The sequence below is a fragment of the Gavia stellata genome, chromosome 2 (genome assembly GCF_030936135.1).
Source record: "Gavia stellata isolate bGavSte3 chromosome 2, bGavSte3.hap2, whole genome shotgun sequence".
Classification (NCBI taxonomy): Eukaryota; Metazoa; Chordata; class Aves; order Gaviiformes; family Gaviidae; genus Gavia; species Gavia stellata.
The window spans coordinates 107,815,069-107,841,148 of NC_082595.1; the positions used below are offsets into that span (position 1 = coordinate 107,815,069).

A 26,080-nucleotide genomic window follows, 5' to 3' on the forward strand; every position below is an offset into this window, starting at 1 on the left:
ACTTTATTGCGGAAAGCGTGAGGAAATCTTAATATAGGATATTGGTGCCTCCACCTTCAATAATAATTTGAAAACTGAACGTTAAAATACTGACAGTTTAACAGAGAGTAATGAGCCATCACTTGTCAAAAATAATGTTGTAGGAAAAGGTCAGCTGTTTGGGAAAGCAAATGCCTGTGGTTTAACAAGGTTAATCATAAAAATAAGTGTATCGGTGCCAAATTGTCAGTTGCTGGGTAACCCACAGCTGAAGGAAAGTATATTTTCTTAATGGAAGGATTTTAATGATTTACCATCTCTGTGAAGTTTCCTTCAGTGGAGTGTGTAAGACTGAAATACGTGTTGTACAGACAGGAAGCAATCAGCTTTGTTGGTGGAGTTCAGGTTATGATGAAGACATGAGGCTCAGTCCAGTTACCTGCCCACAGGTGGGTGCCTTGGGCTGTTTGAGGAACCCTAGGGTATGCTACTGGTTCTGCTGCTGCAGGAGCAGGTATTCTAACTGTGTCACATTGGCCAGCCCTGTGAGGATGTCCCCCATATCACAGAGCATTTAAAATAGCGCTAGAAGTCCATCTATGAACTGACTCAAGTCCTTAAATTGAGATTGAGCTACGGATTAAGAGACCTGCACCACATGTGTCTACAGGTGCAGCAGATGTCTAAGCTCTCGTTATAGATGGTAGGCCCTAGGGAGTAATTAAGCTCATCAGCCACTACAGACATGGTTCAGTTGCCTAAACATCTGAGGTGCCATAGTGCATGTGAGACGTCTGGGGGGGGTGGCAGATATGACAGGTGCGACAGGAAAATGAGCCCTTCTGTAAGAGCATCTGTAGACCAGGGAAGATAAATCAGGGCATCTCAAATGTCTCGACACTTTTATTTAGGCAATGCAGTCTGCCTGCTACATTTGGTCAGCTAATTTCTCTCTCGACTCCATTGATATTATTGGCTGCAGGCTCAATTCAGTTGGCTGAACATGAATAACAATAAAAAGTTCCTTTATTTAGTTTTGATGTATCCCTAATGGACTTAAAATAACTTAAAATAAAACATCCACACCAGATAAAATAAACTACACATGATTTATTTATGGAAAAATTTCTTTACAGGCACAAGGATTGAAGACCAACCTGCAAACACGATAAACAGAACTTGATGGCTAAGGTGCCTCACTCAAAATGGAGAATGTTCTGCTTGCTTTTGACTGGATATTATTGGATTGTTTAGCTGGTTCTTGACGTGGTTTTTGCATGTGGCAGGGCTTTTTTGCTGACTGGAGGCCTTTTGGTGTGATCTGGTCATGTCCTATTGTGAATTTCTCTTCCCCTCCAAAACTGGGTGGCTAGATCCCAGCTGCTGTTTGGAAATTATCCATCCATCTCTCTGTCTCTGCCAGGCTACAGCAACAAATTAAACAGTGACAGACACCTGCACAAGGCAGTAGAACTCAATTAATCTATATTGTCAACAAGGCACTGGCCTGGCTTGGATCCAGGCAAACTATAACTCTCCTAAGCAATTTCCAGGCGCAGTTTAGGAGTTAGCGTGGGCCAGAGACAATTTCCCAGGACAGAGAGCAAGACAGAGAAGCAAACAGAAGGAATGACCAGAGAAGATTAATTTCCTTGCTAAATCAGGTGAAAACCTGTAGCACCAGTGAAGTCATCTATCGCAATTGCTTCAAAGTAAAATAAAACTGGGCCAGTCAGAATGGAATACACCTTTCCTCCTCCTTTGCCAATTCATAGAATAATGTATTACCTCACCTATCAGCCCTTCTACAAGGCTTCCTTTAAACTAGACACCTAATGCCCTTTTTATGGATAAAAGAGAAATAGGCACCTTTCGTGTGTGATCCATCTGACCTTTAGATGTCTACATTAAAAGACGATGAGTCTTTCACCTGGAAATACCTGTTATAGTGTGTAAAGGGGATCTAGACTAACTTAGATGACTCCCATCCAAATGTACCTTCGTAATTTCCTGAGAAGCTTCTATCTGCAAACTTAGTCCACTAATCACTAAAGTCCTCAGCAAGAGAGACTAAATGGGTACATGCAGAACAAAAAACCTCAGAGTTAGGACTTCTGTTCTGGGCTGCAAAAAGGATATTTCGTTTGACTACATAAAAAGATGTTTTATCTGACTATAACATGTAAGTAGCATTATGGGGTTTTTTTGTTTCGTAAGATTTCTTTAAAATTCCTTTCAAAACCTAGACTATATGCTGAGCAGATGTGGCTTATGGAATTATAGTCAGCTTGGTTACTTTTCTGCAGTTAGGAGGAGTGTCTCAACTGAAAACAAAATAGATAAATGGTTTTTCCGCTGTTTTTCAACTTTGTTATGTATTCTGCAGCTGCTTCGTAATCATAGCAAGAATCAACTATATTATTCATGCTGACAAGTTTGAAAATGATTGAAAACTATGGAAAAGGAGAAGCCAAAGCTTTTTGCGTTTGCAACCTTTTCCCCAGCTAAACACGTCAGGTTCCTCCTAGTCTATTTTTGTATTTTCCTTCCAGCTTAGAATGTTCCATCCTAAAAGAGTTTAGGTTATACTTTTAATACTGGAATAACACGAGGGGCATTTTATGTGATACAAAAATTCTCTCCAGAATTGATTTTCCCCTGCATGTTAAGGAGTACCAAGTCTGGCTTCAAGCGAATTCCATTAATGCAAGTACAAAATACTCTTTTTTTCCATCACTTGGTCTTGCATAAGTGACAGTAACACAGCATATTAGAAGTGATTGAGGCTTTCACCGAGTGGTATGGACTTCTCATTAGAGTAAGATGATTACTAGGGTGACTTATCAGTCAAAAGGCATTATATTTGCAATGGCTATGTTGAAATTAAGCACAGATGAGACCCACAAGCAAGCATTGCTCTGAAAAATAAAGTTCACGTAATGCTGAATTGAAGGGGCTTTCCAAGGAGAGGGGCTAGGAAGAAACTTATTTGGCACACGTGATTTCTCTGAACTGTCCCAAGGCACTAGCTTGTGGTGCTTCCCCAGAGACCAACCTGTGACATGCTATCAGAAGACACTTCATTCTCTCTCTGGCAGTCAAAACCAGCACTTGGGGTTTTTCCAGAGGGTCATTTATTGTGCTGGCATTTAGCACATATTCCAGAATCAGCAAAGTTCACACTGACAGACTTCTCCCTAGCTAAAGTTACCTGGAATAGCTGTAGTTTGCTCGGAAACAAACCAAACCAAACCATATTTCTATTACACAAGCGTCTCATCAAAGATGTGACAAAGAAGAGATGTCATTTTAAAGGTGGAAAAAAGAAAACACAGAGGACTCTCTTGCCTAAACAAAAAATTGAAACACGGTCCTGGTGTCCCAGGTGCCAGCTCAGCGCTGTATCAATGGGAACACAAAAGGCAGTTAAGGCTGCTTATTGCACTGACAATTCTGCAGCCCATGCTATCTCCTTGCACCGGTTCCTTTGCCTGATATTGAAGTACTTCAGAACTTCACACCGTCTCTCTAATGCAAAAGAGAGAAATCCTACTTACTGTCGCTCATTAAAAAAGAAATCGTTCCACTCTTTCAAAGGTTAAGTATAGTTTCTAGGCACATTCTGAGAGCAAAACTCATATTCAGCCTACCTGAAAATCCAAATTGGGCTCAATTTTCATGTCTCATGTATTCATGTCTCATCTGTATTTCTTTATAGAATTTTTGAGAACAGAAGTCCAGTTCTTGCCCCAGAGGGAGCTCCATTTCCGTAATAGATGATATGAGTCCGTACAGCTCAGATAAGTCTGTTAAGTTCACAAATTGCTCTGAGATTTCAAAATACAGCTATTATGGAAATAGCCATTGTTGTTCTTGTTTTTAATAGCTGCTGACAATCATGAATATTTTGAGGATAAGTGCCAAGTTAGAAGCTGTGTTTCTGAATAGAGCTTTTCAAATACGCAAGGACTCTATTATGTTTTGGGTAATTTCATGAGAAGCTTTATGTTGGTGTGTTTGGACGCTCACCCGAGAAACATCTGGTGGAAGGGGATCAGACTGACACAACAAAGACTGGCAGGCATGCTTACACGTCCCCTTGTGGAGCCAGTTTATGGTTTTGGTTGTGCTAAAGATGTTGTACACTTCATCTTTGCGGGGCTTTATTGAATTGACTTGACCTGTCTGAAACCGAGCATTTCCATTTCATGGCAAATGTCAAAGTTTCATAGTATATTTTCATTCTCAGTGTGAACAAAACCACTTTTATTCCACTTTCCTGTCCATTTAGAAAAGTGTTGCTTTAAAAAACCATACATATTTATAGATGTATGTACACAGGAAACATCAAAGCTTATTTTTGGTTCTTTTTATCTTTGTGTTAGTTTTTTAGCTCCTGGCATAGCGGTTCTCGTGGTCCAGGATGTGGCATATCTCATTGCATTGAATCCTCTCAGGATATGGTCCCAGTAAGGATATCATTACTGGGCAACTGAGTGGGCAGTTTCCGATACTGTGGATGGGATTCATCTACAATTACGTCTCTCATTTTAGGTATCTTCTTTGTGTAGTGACTACATTGGAGCTGGTGGCCAAACTCCTGTTTTGGAGAGGGATTTTCTACAGCCAACAGAGTGTAGAGTTTAGTCCAAGTCACTCTAAAGTAGATACCTACATTTAGGCAGGTGAATTGCTTCCCAGTCTCTATTGCCTACATTGACTAGTTCTCCAGTAACTATAATGGGAGCCTAGACTCGTAGACATGTACACTTAGGTTTGAATTTGGTGCTGAATTTCACCCCATACTGTTCACCAGTGGGATGAGAGCTTTCTGAGAACAAAGTAATGGCAATAATTTTAAGCCTCTTGTCTATTTAATGTTATTATCTTTGGAATATACCTAAGACCATTTTGGACCTGACATCCAGAGCATATAACCAGAGCAGGGTGCATCAAAGGCTATCTTGTCACTGAAAAAAACTGGTATATTTTTAAGCTGTTAATATAAAATCCTACTGAGGCAAAGCTCTGTAGTTAAAGCAAGACAACCCAAAGCTGACTGGGATTACCTGAACGTGTCTCCACTAGGATCTTGTGTTGACTTAGCTGTTTGATTTAGCAATCAGATATAAAAACACAACATTTTTGAAGCTTGTCTAATGAAGATGCTTGGAGTGAAATTCTTCCGACCACATGTCAATGTCTGAATCTGAGAAAATTACCCCAGGCTCCCTTTATTGTCAATGGGAAGAAACAAGCATTTAGAGTGTGAGTCATCTGACCTATTTTAGATGTCCATTTTGGAGTGATGAGTTGCAGATGAAATGCTGCCTTCTCTCCATTGAGTACCAGAGGAGCAGAGGGTGATGAGCTTAGATGTAGATGTGTAATGGGATTAGATGTACTCCTGCAGTCCCCACTTCAGAGTACAACGAGGGTATGCTTCACCTTATCAGCAGCAAATAGCTTTATCATCCAACAAACACCGTGGCTGATATGGGATCTGTCCCAAGACTAATGTACATGGAGATGAGAACAGCCACTGGACCTGGAGCTCCATTTCCATTTGAGAATGATTCACAGCCCACTGAGGTCAACGGGAATCTTTCCACTGGCTTCAGTGGGCTTTGCAAACCCTGGGGTTTAGGCATACATTAATTTAGCAGCTGGGTGCCACAATTTAAGATAACATCATTTTTCTGGTTTTTATTATTAATGTTTTGCCAAAGGTTGCCACTCTTGCAGCAGAGCTGGCAGAACAAAGTGAGTCATAGACTAATATGGAGGCTCACTCAGTCGTAAAGGCTGTGTATATGCTATCCTGTTAGTGTACATTAGCACAACAATCCCTCCCCCTAGTACCTGAATCTCCTCTGATTTGGTCGATCTAGTCCACAGTCTTCATTATCATGGCAATCAATACTTAATCCCGTTGTCCGTCTAATCCAAGGCTGCCACTGGTCTGTGGTTTACAGAGAACACCTTCCCCATCCAATCTGAGCGTTAACCGCCTTCTTCAAAGAGCCCCAGCAGTCTGGTCAGCTGGCTCACCAGAGACAGGAGTGAGTTAGGGAGTCTATTTTAAACTGATTACGTAGGTTCTCGTGATGATCTGTGAAGGGCAGGTCACCTCCAGCTGAAGGGAGGTGGGACGCTGTTTCATATGGAGGGTGCCTGTCTCTGACTGTGCTGTAAGGGGTGCCTGTGGGCGACTGACGTTTACAGGACTGTAGCCAGAATGTGAATCAATCAATAACTGTTTCCCTGACATACAATCTCTACCCTTTCATCATTTGACCATCTTGAAGCCTACATCTCAGTAGCAAGTTTGGTGGATGAAACAAACTACCTCTGGGGATGAGGGGACTGGAAGTACCTTTGATAAGAATTCAAGGTAGACAAAACTTTTGGGATAAAACTGCATGTTCTTCCTCTCTGCCAGACAGGCAGAGATATTGCTTATATGAGGGAGAACTGATAAGGAAATACATTATTGAACTGTACTACTGAAGCCTGAAGCTTCATTAATCAACAGTAAGTAACATGAAAGGAAGGACATCGTAGCTTTTGGGGCAAGTGAAGACTTTGGAGAGAAAATATGAGGGTTTACGGATTTGTCTTATTTTTGTGGCATTGTGGGTGCTTTTGCAATACTTACACTTTTACTCGCCCCACTGCTCCAATCTTCCTTTTCAGTTTCTGGGAACGATTACTCTTTTGTGCCTGGAGAATGCCTCAGAGAACATGCTATTGCCTTACTAGCAGAGCCTAGCAGGTACCAACAATTTTCTGCAACAACAAAGTGGCAAACTCGTGTTCCCCCTGTTGCCCAGGTCAGTGTGATATGACTTTCACAGTCAACCTGTGAGCATTCAAATACTAATAACATCATTGTCCTAATTGTGTTTCTACAGGAAGAAACTGGTAATTTAAAACTTTAGGGAAAATAATGTTAAAGTTCATTTTCAATAGCAAGCAGGAACATGGCTGTTGCATGGTCTGAGGAATTTCAGATTTTGGTAGTAATGGAAACAAGGTAAATATATGCAAAGTTTAAAGCCTTAACTCAAGATCTGAGACACCTAGGCTCCTGTTCATCCTTTCCTATAGGTTTCTTGTGTTGCCTAGAATAAGTCTGTCGGGACAGGATTCAGCTCAACCAAATCTAGCCACCTCAAACTGGGTGGCTTGTTTAAGACACCTCTCTGGGCTCCCTGTAACGTCAATTAGGCACTTCCAAATGGCAACTGATCTCATTCAGATAAGGTGCATATTTCTCCACCAAGAGTGCCTGTCTTTCACCATTGACTCTAGAAGAAGCCTGGATGACCAGTTAAAACCGTATCTGAAACTTTTAAATGGTTTTATTTAGCCAAAATAAATTCTGTTCTAATGTTAGGGTTGTAAAATCCATTTAAGTACATGTGACAGATTTTAATATATTCAGTTACAAGCCAATAAATAAGTTTTGCTTCTAATGTTAGGGTTATAAAATCCTAAGTACATGTGACGGACAAATATTTTAATATATTCAGTTACAGGCAAAAATAGATTAATATTATCCTGTCAACTCCACGGATTAAAGTGGTCACAAGTCAGTATCACAGAAACGATGAGTGAAAAAAGCATCATAATTATGGTTCTTTACTTACCTCATGTTTTTTGTGCCTGTTGTATTCATGCTGACAGAGTTTTTCTAAATAGCCATAATGGATAAAGATGGCCTAGAATTTTCCCTTCTGAATACAGAGATTCTCTCCTAATGAGGAAATGGAGTCTACAAACAAACAAACAAACATGTTTGCAACACAGACTGAATAGAAAATGCACTTGGGGAGGGATTCTCCAAGTGACAAGCATTTCTACTTCCAGATAAGCCAAAGTGTGCCGGGGGGGGCTTTGCCCCCATGTGCTGATGTGAGTTCAACAAGCCCCCCCCAACAAGCCCCTTTTGCCCCGAAGCTCTGTGCTTATGTGAGTAAAACAAGCCATCAACTGTGCTCTGAGCAGCAGGTCAGGTGTGCAGCACAGCTCACGTCTACGTCCCTGAACCTTCTTCCCTCCCAACACGGGAGGGAAACTGCCCACCAGGAATGGTCCCTGGCACACTGTTTTCCTTTGAATCGTGCCCAGACATAGCCTGAGAGAATGCTGATTTGCACAGGCCAGAACTCTGCCACAAAGTGTGCTAGCAATTTAAAGGGTATAAAGAAGAAGAAGAAAGCTTTATTGACATCCATAGTTTAATTTTGGGGCGTTAAGGCACAGCAAGATTTAATCACTTGCCAAAAAGCAGACAGGAAGACTGTGGCAAGGCAAGGAACTGAACCCAGCACTCCCCAGGGCCCTCACCACAAGACTGTTCTGGGTTTTTTTCCGAGTCTAGGTTCATCTCTGGTTTTTCGGTGTAATTGAGTGCAGAAAGTATTCACAGTCGCTGTTTTTAAGCACAGTCTATTACAGAATAATCTGAACCAGTGTCTTCAAAGTGAGACAATAATTTTTCTAATGTACAGCAGACTACTTAAGCATCAAAGGAATTTGTGTCATACCTACCCAGAGAAACAGAACCTGCAGTGATGCACAGCTTTTCTCAGGCCTTTTGTCTTCTTACTATTTTTTCACTGTAAAGTAGTCCTTGGAAGGTAATCAGAGGGATAACTCAATATTAGCAAAGCATAACTGAGCACTGTTTAAACGTGGAGGAAACAGCTGAAAGTTTCTCTGTGCAAATACAGGGAATATCCACTAAAAATTTAACTTACCTGCTGATCCCACTTGTGTCTCCTGTCAAGTATCAAGAGCAATGAGCAGAGCACCTGACTGCAAGTTAATAACACTTGTGGGAATTATTTTTTGCAGCTTAGATGATCTCTTATATAACTGCAAAGGGCATTTTACACCACAGAATCACAGAGTCATTAAGGTTGGAAAAGACCTTTAAGATCATCGAGTCCAACCATAAACCTAATACTGCCAAGTCCACCACTAAACCATGTCCTGAAGTGCCTCGTCCAGACGTCTTTTAAAAACCTCCAGGGATGGTGACTCCACCACCTCCCTGGGCAGCCTGTTCCAATGTTTCACTACTCTCTCAGTAAAGAACTTTTTCCTATTATCCAGCCTGAACCTCCCCTGGTGCAACTTGAGGCCATTTCCTCTTGTCCTATCACTTGTCACTTGGGAGAACAGACCAACACCCACCTCTCTGCAACCCCCTTTCAGGTAGTTGTAGAGAGCGATGAGGTCTCCCCTCAGCCTCCTCTTCTCCAGACTGAACAACCCCAGTTCCCTCAGCCGCTCCTCATCAGACTTGTGTTCCAGACCCCTCACCAGCTCCGTCGCCCTTCTCTGGACACGCTCCAGCACCTCAATGTCCTTCTTGGAGTGAGGGGCCCAAACCTGAACACAGGCTTTGAGGTGCAAGGAGGGAGTGAAGTGCCAGGAAGTAAACCCTAAAGCACCGCCTAACACAGAGGTTGGGATATGCTCTCTGAAAGCAACATGTAGCTGCAGCTCAGTTAACTTGGAAAACTCAAGCAATTAAAAAGCTAGTGTCTAATTTCTAATAATATCGAGAAAGTAGTATAGTAGTTTCTCTTCTTTGCCTCACAGTCCTACTCTGTGCCATATTTACAGCCAGCTTGAAGCTTGGCAGTTTTGTATAGCGAGGATTAAACACTCCTTGGCTTAAAGGACCAAAGGGCCATGGAAAGGAAGTGAAGACAGAATAGCTGTGACTTCTCTCACATAAGTATATATAATCTGGAGGCTGAAAAAGAGACCTGAACGTGATTTTGCAAACTTGATGAAGACCTCATAAGCGACAGACAGTCTTGACATGAGGTTTCTGGTGCCATCCCTGCTGCTCAGGACCCTTAAACTCACTCAGCCAAGCAGTATCTTTCACATGAAGTGAAGATCCAGGGAAGCTGCCTTAGCAGTGGGTTGTGGCATTAGTAGTTAGGCAGGCAGCTATGCTGAATGCTGTCCTTAACAGGGTCATTTTAAAAGTACTGTTGGTACCACCACAGCTTATTGTAGAACAGAAGTTTTGTCTTCCCCATTCTACCTAATAAGAGATTTGTTATCATCAAGTCTCTGTTGTGCCTTTGTTTCCCAATCTTTCTGTCTTCTTCCTTCATTAAACATTGTGTTCCAGATTGGTCAAGGAAACCTGTTCTTTTCCATCCAAGAGAAGCACCTCCATGAATTTCCACTCATATTTTCCACTGTATTTTTGCAGGATTCAGTCTCTCAGCTATTTTTCTGTTCCAAGTCTCTCTAAATAATAAGTTGTAATCCTGGCATTTCTGAATTCCCAGTGTGGGTCCATTTAGAAATCAGTAAGAGTAAAATTAGCCAAATCCTAATATGAAAGGAAGTTGGCCTCCTTCTTAAAACTATTGTTGTATCACAATGGTGCTGAGAGGCACAAGCCAATAATGGCACCGCACTGTTACCAGACACTGAGCAGAAATAGTAGGAGATCAGTCAGAACTTGACAAACATACGATCTCAGTGGATAAATCAGAGGCAGAAAGAGGAAGGAAGTGACTTGATGAGTGTCACACAGTAGGCAATAGCAGGGCCAGAGCAGTACCATTGAGTTCATCTGTCATGTGGTATGATTGCACCCTTGAACCCTTCTCCATTATCTGTCTGCACTGGATAAACAGCCGTGATTGCTTTGGTATCACACCCTTGGTCTGCTGTATTCCTACCTTTGTGGAGAAACTGGAAGAGGGAACAGAGGCTGGTGCACCTTGCAGCTTCAGTCCTGCAGACAGTGGTTGTAAACCCAGTGTCCAGAGACTCCATGGTGTCAACACAACTAGGTTACACCATTTGGGTAAAGAATATCAGTATATACTTCAGCTCTGTCCCCAAAGGTAGTAAAAATACCTTGTTGTCCCCCACTCTGATAACCATTCCTCTGACTACCTTTAAATAAATCTAACAAGCTCCCCTCAAAACAAATTCCCCTTTCCCTCCTCCAGTGAAGCATGCAACACCCACACAAGCAAGGATGCAATCAATGGAATCTACCAGAGGCAGCACTGGGAGGGTTTTATTGTCCTTATGCCTATGTTTGAAAGGGCTTTCTAGTGTTTGCCATTCCATATGACCCTGCGTGCCAAACAACCCGATTTGTGGCCATCGCTGCCAGAGCCTGTTCTGTCCTGTCTCAATTTTGCCAGATCCTAGTCCTGCTACCAAAGTTAAGGGACAAGGAGAAGGACCAGTTTCACCTGTGCAGTTGGAGTGATGCTACCTCTCAGCATCGTTCCGGATTTCCCAACAAAGTCGAGAGAATTGCGTTTTGTCATTCAAAGGAAGAAGGAGTGAGTCCAAATCAGCACTAGGTCATATGAAAAAGAGACAAAGGAGGAGCGGAGCTGGGACTAGTCTTGAAGCTTGGGAGACTCCTGAAAAGCTGGTCTTCTTGCTCCCAATGCTGCTGGAGGGATCTGGGCAGGTATGGTCCCAACCCTACACACTGTGATCCCTTTCTGATGTTTGACTCCCAGTGGCATGATCGCTATTTTGCCGCTTCCAGGACACTTCTGAGCTTAGGATCACAGACAGTCAAGTCTTTGTTCCCACCATGCTACAGCTACACAGAACTGGAGAGTCTTAAACCATTCAATCTGTTCACTGGCTTTTTGGTGTGTAGAGTGGCTGCAGTGCATTGCTTCCCAGTTCATCCTTCTCTTTACCCGCACTCCTGCATGCAGTCTGCCTAGGGGTGTGCAGAGGATGATGATACAGAGCTACCGCACAAGAATATTCTTGTGGTGGTAGAGTTCAGGGTGGTCCATTCTATAAAATGTCTGACTTTTTTTCCCATGGTCTGAATGGCACAGAGGAACCATGAGTAAATGGAGTGCAAGACCAAAATGCAAAGGAAAACTCAGAGGAGCTTACTACCAAAAACTACTGTCAATAAATGGTTGAAAAATTACTCAAACTGCAAGCAAGTGTCCCCTCATGATTATTTGTGCAATATCCGGCATAACAGGACAGGAATTTGTCTTTGAAACCTTGAAAATGAGAGGATTAGTGCTATTCATACTACTGTTAAACTGAGGTCTGGGAACACTGTCACCGTATTAAATATGAGCAGGTTTGCATTGTCAAATTCCACACCATGGGCAATACATTTTATTCTTCTCTTTTCCTGATGTAATAGTAGTTTTAATTTTATGTTAGCACCTTTGGTGCCATTTCCTTCCCACTCATAGTGTATTAATGTCTGTCATCTCACACCTGTGAAAGAAATAGCTATAATATGCTTCGTACTTGCATGTTGAATTAACCTTTTCGTATCTCATTACCATCTTCCCCTTCCCACCTCATGCTATGTTTCTGCTTTGTCTTGTTTTCATATTGATTCTCAGATTAGTGCTTTTCATTTCATATTTGGGAACTGTGAAAAAAAACTTAAAAAATTGTCCCTGAGAGAGGAGCCTATTGCCCAGTTGAAAAGAGCTGACTTGTCATGGCAGGGACACCACACATCTTTCCTCCACATGTGACTTCCCTCACAGCTGTATGTCTTGTCATCTCCTTTTCACCAATGCAGGATGAGTATCAATGGTTACCCGCTGCAAACAAATGACAACATTGTTTGTTTAATAAATGTGAGCTTCTAGCTTTAGTTCCATGACATACTATCTCCCACAGCATTCTCCTGGAGAAGCTGGCAACTCGTGGCCAGGTGCACTCTTTGCTGGGTAAAAAACTGTCTGGATGGCTGAGCCCAGAGAGTCGTGGTGAATGGAGTGAAATCCAGCTGGCGGCCGGTCACAAGCGGAGTCCCCCAGGGCTCAGTTTTGGGGCCGGTCTTGTTTAATATCTTTATCGATGATCTGGATGAGGGGATAGAGTGCACCCTCAGCAAGTTTGCAGACAACACCAAGTTGGGCAGGAATGTTGATCTGCTGGAAGGTCGGAAGGCTCTGCAGAGGGATCTGGACAGGCTGGATGGATGGGCCAAGGCCAATTGTATGAGGTTCAACAAGGCCAAGTGCCGGGTCCTGCACTTGGGTCACAACAACCCCAGGCAACGCTGCAGGCTTGGGGATGAGTGGCTGGAAAGCTGCCCCGCAGAAAAGGACCTGGGGGTGTTGGTCGACAGCCGGCTGAAGATGAGCCAGCAGTGTGCCCAGGTGGCCAAGAAGGCCAATGGCATCGTGGCCTGTATCAGAAACAGTGTGGCCAGCAGGAGCAGGGAGGGGATCGTGCCCCTGTACTCGGCGCTGGTGAGGCCGCACCTCGAATGCTGTGTTCAGTTTTGGGCCCCTCACTCCAAGAAGGACATTGAGGTGCTGGAGCGTGTCCAGAGAAGGGCAACGAAGCTGGTGAGGGGTCTGGAGCACAAGTCTGATGAGGAACGGCTGAGGGAGCTGGGGTGTTCAGTCTGGAGAAGAGGAGGCTGAGGGGAGACCTCATCGCTCTCTACAACTACCTGAAAGGGGGTTGCAGAGAGGTGGGTGTTGGTCTCTTCTCTCAAGTGACAAGTGACAGGACAAGAGGAAATGGCCACAAGTTGCACCAGGGGGGGTTTAGACTGGATATTAGGGAAAATTTCTTTCCTGAGAGAGTGGTGACACACTGGAATAAACTGCCCAGGGAAGTGGTGGAGTCACCCTCCCTGGAGGTATTCAAGGAACGTATGAACGTGGCATTGTGGGACATGGCTTAATGGGCATGGTGGTGGGGGTTTTTTTTGGTTGATGGTTGGACTTGATGATCTTACAGGTCTTTTCCAACCTTAGTGATTCTGTGATTCTGTGATTCTGTGATATACTTACTAGTGCTAGTGTGGAAGTTGTACAAGTTTTTGTTCCCTCATGTCCTCAATCACTGGTCATTCATTTAGTGTTAAACTGCTATTTACTCTCACTTCAAACTGCATTGAACTAACCTTAAAAGTGAAGAGTAAAAGTGATGTAAAAAGTCTTAAAATCATCTTTCAGTCCTGTGCGTACAAGATGGTCTTGGGTTTGGAGTCCATTTTCTGCTCTGGAGTCAAACATTCACTGGAATAACAGCTGCAACTCAGTTCTTCCTGGTGAGTCTCTAACTGCTACGGTGGAGAGCTGTACTCACTTTGACTGGGTTAACCAACAGCCAATTATTATATCTAAAAATGGTTTTAGTGAAGGAGCCAAATTTATTGATCCAAACTGGATTCTTCAAGGGGGCAGCTACCTTCAGTTACTGCAGAGGGAAGCTGGGGAGGTTAGTGTCCCTAGACCAAATTTAGACTTTGTGAACAACCCCTCAGGCAATAACATGCAAGTCAGTGCAGACATCCAGAAGAAAACAATTTACAAATTACTATGCTTGAGGTTGCAAATACCAGCTTAAACAAGATTTGGTTGTTGAAAACATACAACTTTATGAGCAGACTCTGAGACTTCAACTGAAATGCTGATTCTGGTTTTCATAAATGGAGGTGAAAGCTAGAAGCTCAGCTAGAGGTCTCAGCTCAAAGATGAGCTTCCAAAATTAAGGCTGCAGAAATAGCCTAATAGTTAAAAGGAAGGAAGTTGTAGGAATTCCTGGAGAATATGATGAAGTTGTTTCCTCCAAGGAGTTTGAAAAAGGTGGGATTTGTTAATGAAAAAGCTTGAGTTTGCATCATGGCAGAATTATGTGAAGCAGGGAGAAGGCACCCAAAAAGGACTGCCCAAGTAGACTGTTTGCAGTACTCTGCTCAGCTTGAAATCTCGGAGTCTTCATAGAGGAGAATATCTGAACATCTGAATGGAGCAGCCAGAGATAAACAGGAATAGCGAAGCCATGCTCCTTTTCTAAATGGTACATTACTATTTTTGATAGACATGGATTCTGTGCAGGTATGAACATAGATTTGTAGCTCTCTCCAGATATCAGGAGATATAAACGATATTGATATATGATACCAAACCAAACCCAATATTCTTGGCCGAAACAGCTCCAAACCTTGAGACAGTTTATCTCTGCAAAATGAACTACCACATCCTGGCAAACTGATAATTCAGAACAATTCCTTTGCTCTTACAGATTCAAAGACTTTCAGGCCTTCAGAATATTAATGTTTTTTTCTTTTCTGTAGAAAGGAGGAATAAAGTTGTAGGATGTTCTAACTTGGTAACATCATGTAATTACTCAACCCATATCCTGTTTTACATCAACAATAGGAACTTGTTGGTGAGGCCGGACCTCTAATCCTGCGTTCAGTTTGGGCCCCTCTCTACAAGAAGGACATTGAGGTGCTGGAGCGCGTCCAGAGAAGGGCGACGAAGCTGGTGAGGGGTCTGGAGCACAAGTCTGATGAGGAGCGGCTGAGGGAGCTGGGGTTGTTCAGTCTGGAGAAGAGGAGGCTGAGGGGAGACCTCATCGCTCTCTACAACTACCTGAAAGGAGGTTGCAGAGAGGTGGGTGTTGGTCTCTTCTCCCAAGTGACTAGCGACAGGACAAGAGGAAACAGCTTCAAGTTGCACCAGGGGAGGTTTAGACTGGCTATTAGGAAAAACATCTTCACTGAAAGGGTTGTCAGACATTGGAACAGGCTGCCCAGGGAGGTATTTAAAAGACATGTGGATAAGGTGCTTCAGGACGTGGTTCAGTGGTGGACTTAGCAGTGTTAGGTTTACGGTTGGATTTGGTGATCTTAAAGGTCTTTTCCAACCTGAATGATTTTATGATTCTATGATTCTGTATGTATATGGTTTCATGATGAGTTCATTTTTTGTTTGAAGTTTCACATAACCTTTCAGAAGTGAGGAGGTAGCAACTTTATTCTTCTATCTGTCTAATTTAAAGAGTATTTTCTTAAATTGAAGGGAAATTTTGCAAAACAATTCTAAAATAATGATCCCCAAAAATTTGGTCTGTCAAGATATATAAACTCTGACTGTGCTTTGGTTGTAAACAGATAATCTAGATTGATCTGACATGCAGAAAGATAATGGTGGGTACAACTTGCTATTGTTAAACGACACATGAATAATGCACTGGGTTTGGGATCAGTCAACTCTTCTGGTTTTAATCATTTATTTTCTTTTCTTACATTTCGTAACTGAACTGTTGATGTAATCCTACCCCATGTGAATGCTAAGTTCAGGGTTTCACAATAAATGAAATGCCATCTAAACCAGCATGAAATATCCACACAGTGTAATCTAAGGTGCCCACAAAAGTTGGAAGAGGACTAGGCTCCTGATGTAGCCAGTGGGGTCTCCAGGGAGTAATTAAATTCTCAGCAAAATGTTTTAATTTTGCCTCTGTTTTCTCTTTGCTTGCTTGAAGTAATTTAATATCTTATTTCAGTAGTGAGAGGATGTACCATGCAACAAGTGGTAAAGCAGGAGATCTGGCTTGTATTGGGTGACATCAGGCTCCCTGAACTGAGCCTTCTGTCACGTTTTCACCGAGAAAGGCCAAAAAGAACATCAGGTGAGCTGACTACATAGTACAGGCCGGGAAACTTTCCTAAGAATTTTCTTTATCAGAATTATAAGCTCTGTTTGAGCATTAACAATGGTTTAAAACAGTCACTTCTCATCTAATGACTGCACCTTGAGAATCTATTTCTCACCTAAATGTTTGCACCCACGATAAGAGCAAAACCCATGGGCAACAAGTACCAGGGAACTAAACAGTGTCACTTTGTCTTCAAAACCGATGACCTTATTGCCTACTGGGAATGGTCCTGGGCCCATTTTAGCTGACTTGTGCCTGGGAATGACTTAGGACAGTGTCAGCTGGCCCAGCCCAAAACAGTGCCAGCAACCGTTCTGTGAATTTAGCAAGGTGAACAGTTGAATTCCAGCATCTTTGTGGTGATCTGGCATTGTTTAATTAACCAATATTATGGGTTTGTGTGCACTATACTGGATTAATTGTCAGAATGCAGCAATTTTCTACTTTCTGTCACAGGATTTACTGTGTCTTTTGCTGACTCTAGCAGACATTTCTTCCCAAATTGGGATCAAATGGTAACCTTTCTTTCTTGAACAGACTACACAGATTTGATCAATCTATTTAAGACTGTCATTACTAGGCATGTTTTTGAGACATCATATCTATCCTTTTTTAGCCTTTTCTGATAGAAGAGCTTCCTTTTATAATTAATATTGTATATATCCTACCTTCCTAGACTAAACTGATACTCACTTGCTTATACACCCAAGGCTTGAGAAGCATCGCAACAACCAACCACATTCAGCTGAGTATCTGCTGCCAAGGAACATTTGGTGAAGGACATCTGCACTGAACATCTACTGAGTAGGTGCTTGATTTCTTGAGTTAGGTGGTATCTTTATTCAAAAACTGTATGAGACTTTGAATGAGACCACAAAGGGGCACTGGAACAAGTTGTTCACGGAGGAGCTCCACCTGTTGTGGAGTCTCCATCCTTGGACATAGACAAAACCCAACCGGATACAGCCTTGAGCAATATACTGTAGCTGATCCTGTTCTGAGCAGTAGGCTTGGACTAGATGATCTTCAGACATGACTTCCAGCCTCAGTGATTTTGTGATTCTGTGTGCTTTTTTCATTGGATTCAGGTTTGGAACATCAGTCTCTCTTCACCCAGGTAAGAGTCCAAGTCCCTCCTGCCTGTTTTTTCTTCCCTCTACCCATAACTCATGCCTTCCTAGCTGTCCAGTTTAAACAGGAACCTCGCAACCTTTTTGTCTTATGTGTTCAGATTTTTCAGGCCAGCAATTTCTGTCATTGAATTAGAATTGTATAAGCTCTGGAGAAGAACTGATGGACTGATTAGAACTGATTAGGTTCCATCTCCTAATACTTATCTGTGCCATGAATACATGCAGACTCCATTGTGCTTCTACTGGCTTTGGAGCGACGTGGAATGGGTTAGGGGAATTTTTCAGAAACACTGACTGCACATAAACCAGCCTCAGTCAAAAAGTAGCTTACCACAGGGAAGTGGTTTCTGAGCATGGGAATCACTGGGTTGTAGCATCTCTTGAAATCTCCATTCTGATAATACTATGAGCTACAGTGTCTATTCTCTGATGGAAAAATAGTCCCTCTCTGCTCTCCTTCACTATATCTTGCCTACATTTAGCTCCTGGCAGCATTGCTGTGGGCTAATGAAGCCACCTAACTCTTACTAGTGCTCAGTCTCCTTTAAAAATAAGGTTTGTGTCTGTGACAGCAGCATTAGTGCTGAATTTGGTACCCAAGTTCTCTGTTCAGTGGTGGAGGCAGATTTACTAAGAACAAAACTCATTAACACCCAGCAAACTGACAGTGGGGAATCGGCCCCAGATACAGGGATTTTGTTTCTCTGAAGTGATAACAATACCCTGAGCAGCACCTCTGTGAGATTGGTTCATTCTGAAGCTGTAGCTGATGGTCAGTACTGAACCACCATGACCCCTGCAGAAATTTTTTTATCCCATAGCTGTTAATTGCAAAATATATTAACAACTTTGGGAGCAAGAGCTCCCTTCAGCACCGTACTAGAGAGTCAGATAGATACCATTTGTTTTTTCTCCCTCCAGTCTTGTGACTTAGGTGTGGAACAATCCAGCTTCAAGTGAAGAGGAAAGCATCTCTCTGTTATGCCATTTTCCTCACCCCAAAGCGTCTATGACCTGCCGAATAAAACTCTTACAAGATAAAACACTCTTACAGAAAAAACATACATTCGAGTCTCTGAAATAAGAGGAAGGAACTGATTTCTCCATTTCATAGAGGATGGCTAAGCTTTTAGGACAAAAGTGCTCTGAGAAGGCTGTGAGTGCTACTGAGCCCTGTGCGGTATGTGTTACGTTGCATGTACTTGATTGCTGAATTAAACTCCTCAAAGTCTTCAGTGCAGGGATCCCTGGTGTGTAAATCCCAGACAGCTTGAGCAGGGAACAAGCACAGAGACATGCAGCAAAGCTGAGGTGGGAGCATATCTGTGCATGGCCAGTTTTGCTTTCTGGTGAAACTCAAAAGCTTTTAAAATCTCTCAGATTCCTAAGGATTTCAGAATTTAAGCTAGTACTGCTATACTTAGGTGCCTAAATTCCACCTAGATTGCACATGAGATGCCTACGTGCTCTCGGGAATCTTAAAATTCCCGATGTCTGAACAGAGTAAAATAGGCCAAGCAGGCAATGATGCTAATGCAGCTTAGCATATCCAGGTACTAGAATTAAATAATTTAGAAGAGATCAGCTCTTCAATGTGCTGGCTGGGGATGGCCCAGGCTAAAAGTCAACTGAATGGCATTGCAACTACAGACCTGTAAACTGCATGCACCAAAAGCAAGACCTGCATATGTAAATTGATGGATGAGCCTGTAACACATATTTGGAGCCTGGAGCAAAACTTAGCATTGTTTGTGAAGATTGAGAGAGCATTATGATGATTTTAGGCTCAGATATTATAAGGAGAAGGTAAACTTGGATGTGAGGCGTTGCTCTCGTTGCTTGCCAAGTAACAACACTCGAGTGTCACTAGAGTGAACTCAGAGCTGGTTCTGCTGTGGTGCTCTGCAGCTGTGCACGCCGGACTGAGCATCCTCCAGTTCTGCCCTGGAGCAGCTCTGAAAGTCCTGCCTTCACTGGCGTGACTTTGCCCCTTCTGAACCCCTGCAGCAAACAGCTTTCCTCTAACACTTCAACATAGAGATCCCCCAGCCTCGGATTTCCCATACACAGCCATAAAGCTGGAAAACAAAACTCCCAACCTTCCTTCCCCTGCCTGATCCCTCAGCCTGGATTTATTTCCCAAGGCTGCTGATGGTTGAAGGACAATTGTTTTTGCTCAGCAATGGCAGTCTGAGGGGATTTGCATTGTGAGGTCGCTTGACGAGCCAAGGAGCAGAGCGGTGTGAGAGGAGGGGGTGGGTGGAGAGATGCTCTGCCAGCCAGGCAGGCGGGATCGCTCTGGCAGTGCCTCTGCCTCGCTTTCACTCTGTCTCCCCGGGGAGGGAGCCTTCCTCTCACTCCAGGCTTCTCCCCTGCCCCGCAGAGGGAGGGAGAGAGGAGAAGGCAGAAGGGTCCCTTCACACTGACAGCACCCAACTGCCCGGCTCACATCTGCAGCAGGCAAGGCGTGAGGAAGAGTCTCTTTGCCCCGACAGTCACTTCACCTTTGATTTAAAACCTTCACCCACTTCCACAAGGGACAATGGAGGAGCAATACATTTCCAAACTCCACCCGGTAGTGGATTATGGAGCTGGGGTCTTTCTTCTGATCATAGGTGAGTCCTGCCCTCACAGCCTGCCTGTTTGCTTCAAGCCTAGGAGCAGACGCACCGGGGCTGCCCCGTCCGTGCTGCCGTCAGCCAGAGGAAGCTGGAGGGAAATGATAGAAAGTCTGTTTCCGCACAGATTCCTGCTTATTGCCTTCGAGTCGCTTGGATGGCAGGATTAATGTCCGCTCTCAGATTTGCAATCTTTTGTTTCGATGCTGAAGGCTTGCCAGCATAAGTTTGCTTCCGTGGCATCGCAAGTATTCAAAATAAGTTGTCTAGTGCTTATGCTGGCATCTTGAGAGATGAGGCAGCTCGTTTCATGCGACTGATCGGGGGAGAGCAACTTTGGTCTGATCCTTGCGGGGGGGGGAGTTTATTATGCATGAAAAGCAGCTGTGTCTTGGTAGTAAAACTGGTATAAAATAGCAAAGAGCTTCCAAATAGCACTTCTGTTTTTTATAATGGCCTGTTTGCCCTGCTGAAGGCAGATTTGCAATGAAATACAAGTGGGAATATGCACCAGTCTGCTCCAGCGTGGCTTTAGCTAAGCATTTTCTTCCTTGTCTGTTTGTTGCATGTACCCAGGTGATTTGTTTACTGTCGGTGTAGAATTGGAGAGGGGCGGAATTGGTTTAGGCGTGCAGTCCAACTGAATTTTGCTAAGATGCGATTACCTTCCTCCCTTCAGCTCATTTGAAAACCCTGGTTGAGATGCATTCAAGAAAGACAAGCATATAATTTTACGTGCTTTAATAGAGAGGCTTTGGGCAGCGATGCTGGGCTTCAGCATTTCGCATCTCACCCCTGTTCCCGCACACTTTTCCCGGCACTGCGCTGCGCCGCACCGTGCTGTCCCCCCAGTTGTGCTGACAGCAGAGAGTACAACTCAGGGTGAGGGAAATTGCTAGCTGCAAAACAGTGACAGGTTTTTCTTTTAATCCAAGTCAGGATGCCAGCTCCTTTCTCACACAAAGGTAAATATGTAGATGCAGTTAAGGTAATGGGACGGGGCAGCAACAAAGGGCTGGAGGCTGGAGCTCCCCTTGCTGATATTGCTCTTGTGCCTCCATGCTACAGTCTCACACCTCTCCTAAAGGGTTTTTAGGCACCTAAGCTTCAGGCATAGCTTCCAGCATTGGATCAAGAGTCCCGTGTGGCAGCCAGGCTCGCTACATCCCGTATACGAACCAGTGAGCCTCCCTGGAAACCGTGTTGTATTTATCTGTAGCTTTGCCACCTCCCCGGGGGCTGCAGCATGGGCTGTTTGTCCCCTGAAATTACGTTTTCATTAGGAAACAACAAGGCCAGGGCTGCAGCACTCTCCACAAGCCTCTCTGCTATTTGATTACTAGCCTACACTTGCACCGTTTTGTCCCGTGCCACCCAGCAGCCTCACAGGCAGTGGGATGGAGGGGAACGACACCTGTGGAAGCAAAAGGAAGGGTGGGCCTGGGTGTCCACCCCCGGTGGTAAGACCAAGAGCTCCTTCCTACCTCTTGCGTAGTGGTTAGGGCTCTCACAGAAGAAAGTGAACTGGGTTCATTTTCCTCCTGAAGCCTGAGGATGTCCCAACGGAGAGGGCTCTTCCCACCAAGCCACGGGTTGCTCTCTGTCAGCAAGCGGTCCCACGCCAAGCCACCGTGGGCATCGCTGAGTGAGCAGACATACAGCTTTGAGAGCTCGGGGAACTCTTCAAGCACATCCAGAGGTGCCAAGTGAATATGTGTGGTTAGAAAGTGAATGACTGAGGGATGTAGGGGCTCAGATTTGTATCTCTGTTCTATTTAAGGCTTTCTCTTGGCATCTCTGCCCATCCTTGGATTTACATCAATGTTATTTATTCAATTTTGTTGCATGTGCCTTTATTAATTCCCCTGTGGGCACTTTATTATGGGGTATCTGTGAGCAAATGCAGCCTTTTTGCTTTCACAACGACAAGGGAACACGACAGAATCTTTTCCTGTTTCCCTACTTCACTTCTGACTTTAGAGGACACCTTCTCAGGAAAACCTTTGATCAAAATGTAACTCCAGCACAATGTTCACTTGAAAGAAAAGAGAAAGTGAGGTTTTTGCTACGTGTACCTTTGACACTGTTGTCATGAACGCTTTGAAGCCCTATGGCATATCTGAATAACGCATGTCTGACAGGTCCTTTTGCAAACAATCTCTGGTCTGTTGCATGCCTCTGGCTAAAGAGTTTCCGTGGTCCGTCTCACTGCACTGAGACGACAAGAATAATGTGGGTGTCTGAACGGCGGCACATAGTGATTCTCAGCTGCTTGACCAGCGAGGACCCTGAGCTGCCCAGCCAGCACGTGTCGACTATCAAGGCAGCTCAGAGTCCAGGAGGTTTGTGCTGGGGCTCCAGTGGAAGATACATTGCAAAGAGGGAAGGCTTTGGGAAGTGGGGAACACCAGATGAGAGGAGGGGACAAGCAGGCAGGACAGCTATTGCTCTTCAGGAGGAAGGAGAAGTAAGTGGGGATATAACCAGGGAAAAATGAAGGTGGATAGACCCATTTTACTTGATAGTATGTTGTGCAAGATACTGTAGGAGAGTGGAGCGAATGGGTGTGGGCTATTCACGTGATAGGAGCCTCAGGGGAATAGGTGGGATATAGTGCATGGAGAGGGGAATGTGCCATGGCAGTGAAGAGCTGTAGTGTGGTGATAGGAAGGGGCGAGATATGGTCTACTAGTCATATGACAAAATTTCCCCCCGGCAGTAAGGCTGGCCAGCACTACCGGAGGCTGCGAACAGAAATCTGAAGCGCTCTTTGCTCTAGCAGGTCCGTAGTGGAAACAGCCTGACTGGGAAAACCCTGTCTAGCAGGGAGGCAGGAATTGAAACTCAAGAGCTGGCTGAAGCAAAACATGGATGCTGTGAGGATGCTGAGCTCTCTAGCAGCTCTCAGAAATGCCATCCAGGTGGCATTGCCTATCCGCTATCTCAGAGAACAAGTTTCCTCGCCATGAGCTGAAGAACAAGGTTTCGTAGCAGGGCATAGCAGATACACAACGGCGTGTTTTCAAAGCATCGGCACAACATAGTGTTGGCCTGGGAGGTGCTGAATTCTGGCTAGTGTCCCAGTCTGTCCTGTCTTCTAGACCTTAGTCCCAGGCTAACAACTGGCATTTTTCACATCCTATGTATAGATAAGCATTTCACAGGTGTGCCAACTATGTGATATTACTGTCCGTGCTGATTCCTCTCTTTCAGCCATCCTGACAATCCTTGGAAATTCAGCCGTCCTTGCTACAGCCGTGAAGCGCTCTTCCCTCCTGAAGTCACCAGAGCTGCTTACAGTCAATTTGGCAGTAGCAGATATTGGAATGGCAATCAGCATGTATCCGCTGGCCATTGCATCCGCCTGGAACCACGCTTGGCTGGGAGGAGATGCGTCCTGCATATATTATGCCCTGATGGGTTTCCTTTTTGGTGTCTGCAGCATGATGACCCTGTGTGCCATGGCTGTGATTCGATTCCTTGTTACCAATTCATCCAAATCTAACAGTAAGTAATTATGTTTCTGGTAGTCTTGTAGTGGTGCGTTTGGACTATTATGGTCAGCGAGATACTTTGCTGAATATGGCATGGAGTATCAGTTCAATAACTGTAGGAATAAGCCTCAACTTTTAGTCCGATATCAAGACTCTAATGTTCCTAGCAGGATCTGATTAAATTCCTTTTAACAGAGAGGGTTCTCACTTCTCAGTAATACCAAGTGAAACTACCTGAGGGTGCAGAGCCCAAATTTTTTGCTGGACCAGTCTGTCTTATCTTCCTATTTATGTGCAAGCAGACATACTGAAACTTGAGAGGAAGGAGTGTTCTACTGGCATTCCTGGGCTGGGAGCATGGTACATTTTGGGTCAACTTGATCTTGTAAAGCTGCCTGACTTACCAAACTTTAGATCAGCACTGAGGACTGCGCTCAGGTCTCACCCAATCCATGGATACTCTCTGTTATGTTTCTCAAGAAGACCAAAGGTTAGGGAACTGCAGCAGCAGCCCAGGCATATTTGTAGCCACTAGCCTTCTGTTGGAGAAGTTATGGCAAAACCCATGTTGCTGAGATGAGGTCCATATATGCTTGCTCTTCCTCTTTGTTGCAGGTAACAAAATCACCAAGAACACTGTTCGCGTCTTGATTACTTTCATCTGGCTCTACTCCTTGCTCTGGGCCATTCTGCCCTTGGTAGGCTGGGGCTATTATGGTCCTGAGCCATTTGGCATCTCCTGTACAATAGCCTGGAGCAAGTTCCACAACTCCTCCAATGGCTTTTCATTCATCCTAAGCATGTTCCTCCTGTGCACAGTCCTGCCTGCACTGACCATCGTTGCCTGTTACTTGGGAATTGCCTGGAAGGTTCATAAAGCATACCAAGAGATCCAGAATATTGACAGGATCCCTAATGCAGCTAAACTGGAGAAGAAGCTGACGTTGGTGAGTTACCCAGTGATGAGAAGGGTCTGCAGTAATCACGAGCTTGCAGAGAACTGGCTCTGCTCATGCATGGCTCGTGATGACCCTTCATTGCTTTTGTCTAGTATTGACCAAAGAGGGAGATGTGGTTCCAGTCTCACCCATACTTTGCACTCCTCAGAGGAGCAGGGGGCTCCTGGAATCCTTGTCATTTCGGTAGCTTGATTAGGATAATATATCATAGGTACAATGCAGCTTGTTAAATCTTTAGGCAGTTGCAGCCAAGATTTTCATGGATGTATAGATTTCCATTCATGCTGGGATAGCTGTTGAATCCATTCATGCTGTAGGTGGGGTGAAGGTCTTGTTCTGTCATCCTAGGTGTTTTTAATTGACTGAGTGGCTATCCTGAGTGAGAGCTACACAGAAATTCTGTATGGAAACAGGATTTTTTAATATAACTTTCTTTTCAAATGAGCACTTCAGTTGCCTATTTCTTGTGGCAAAGCAGAATTGACCCAAGCTTTCTAGAGGCCAGTCTGTTGATAGGCTCTACTGTCTGGTTGGGCTGTGTCTCCCATGACATATTGCAGCCAGAGTCGGGGAAGGAGATGAAAACAACAACTGCCTCGTAAGAAACCCACAGTGTAGATCTGCTAGGTGGGAATAAAAGTGTATATGCGCTGTCCAGTGTTACCTGTGCTCATGTCACAATATAGCAAAAGTACAGTTTCAGGTATCTCAGCTGGTTCAGGTGTGGTTTCATCCACACACCACGTATCAGACCCAGCCGGTGCAAGCTGAGAACTGAAGCCCTGTTTCCCTTTCAGATGGCTGTGCTCATCTCGGTCGGGTTCCTGAGCTCGTGGACACCGTATGCAGCAGCCAGCTTCTGGTCCATATTTAATTCCAGGGATTCCCTACAGCCCATTGTTACACTGCTGCCCTGTCTCTTTGCCAAATCTTCAACAGCGTATAACCCTTTTATTTACTACATCTTCAGCAAAACTTTCCGTCGTGAAATTAAACAACTGCAGTGTTGCTGTGGCTGGCGGGTTCATTTCTTCAGCACCGACAACTCTGCTGAAAATCCTGTGTCGATGATGTGGAGTGGGAGAGACAACATACGTCTCTCTTCAGCTGCAAAGGTGGAGAACCAGGGAGCTGCAACTCGCTGAAATGCAGTGCTGGTTTCACAACATAGGTCAAAACTTGGGCTCACTCATGGGTCCAAATGAGTAAGCAAGCAGCACGGGGGGTTGTCACTGCGTATCTTATGTCAAATGCAGAGGTTTAAGTATATATTTTTAAGCAGCTGTCAAATACTGTCTTTAAGCTACACAACAAAAAAACCTGCTATTTTTTCAAGAATTTCCACTTTAGAGGAAATAGATAGATTTATGTACTAAACGTAAAAACATGTAAACTAAACTTATTTTCAGGGAACCAGCTAT

The 26,080-nt window shown here is 44.1% G+C and overlaps 1 protein-coding gene across 1 annotated transcript; it reads left to right on the forward strand.

Annotated features, from left to right (window-relative positions):
* Positions 1 to 20,103: 20,103 nt before the first annotated feature.
* LOC104255625 (opsin-5) lies at positions 20,104 to 25,804 on the forward strand. The gene is made up of 4 exons (XM_009809744.2): positions 20,104 to 20,203; positions 23,420 to 23,713; positions 24,316 to 24,647; positions 25,457 to 25,804. Exons 1-4 carry the CDS (start codon positions 20,131 to 20,133, stop codon positions 25,802 to 25,804), a joined length of 1,047 nt encoding a protein of 348 aa, XP_009808046.2. The 5' UTR covers positions 20,104 to 20,130.
* Positions 25,805 to 26,080: the final 276 nt, after the last annotated feature.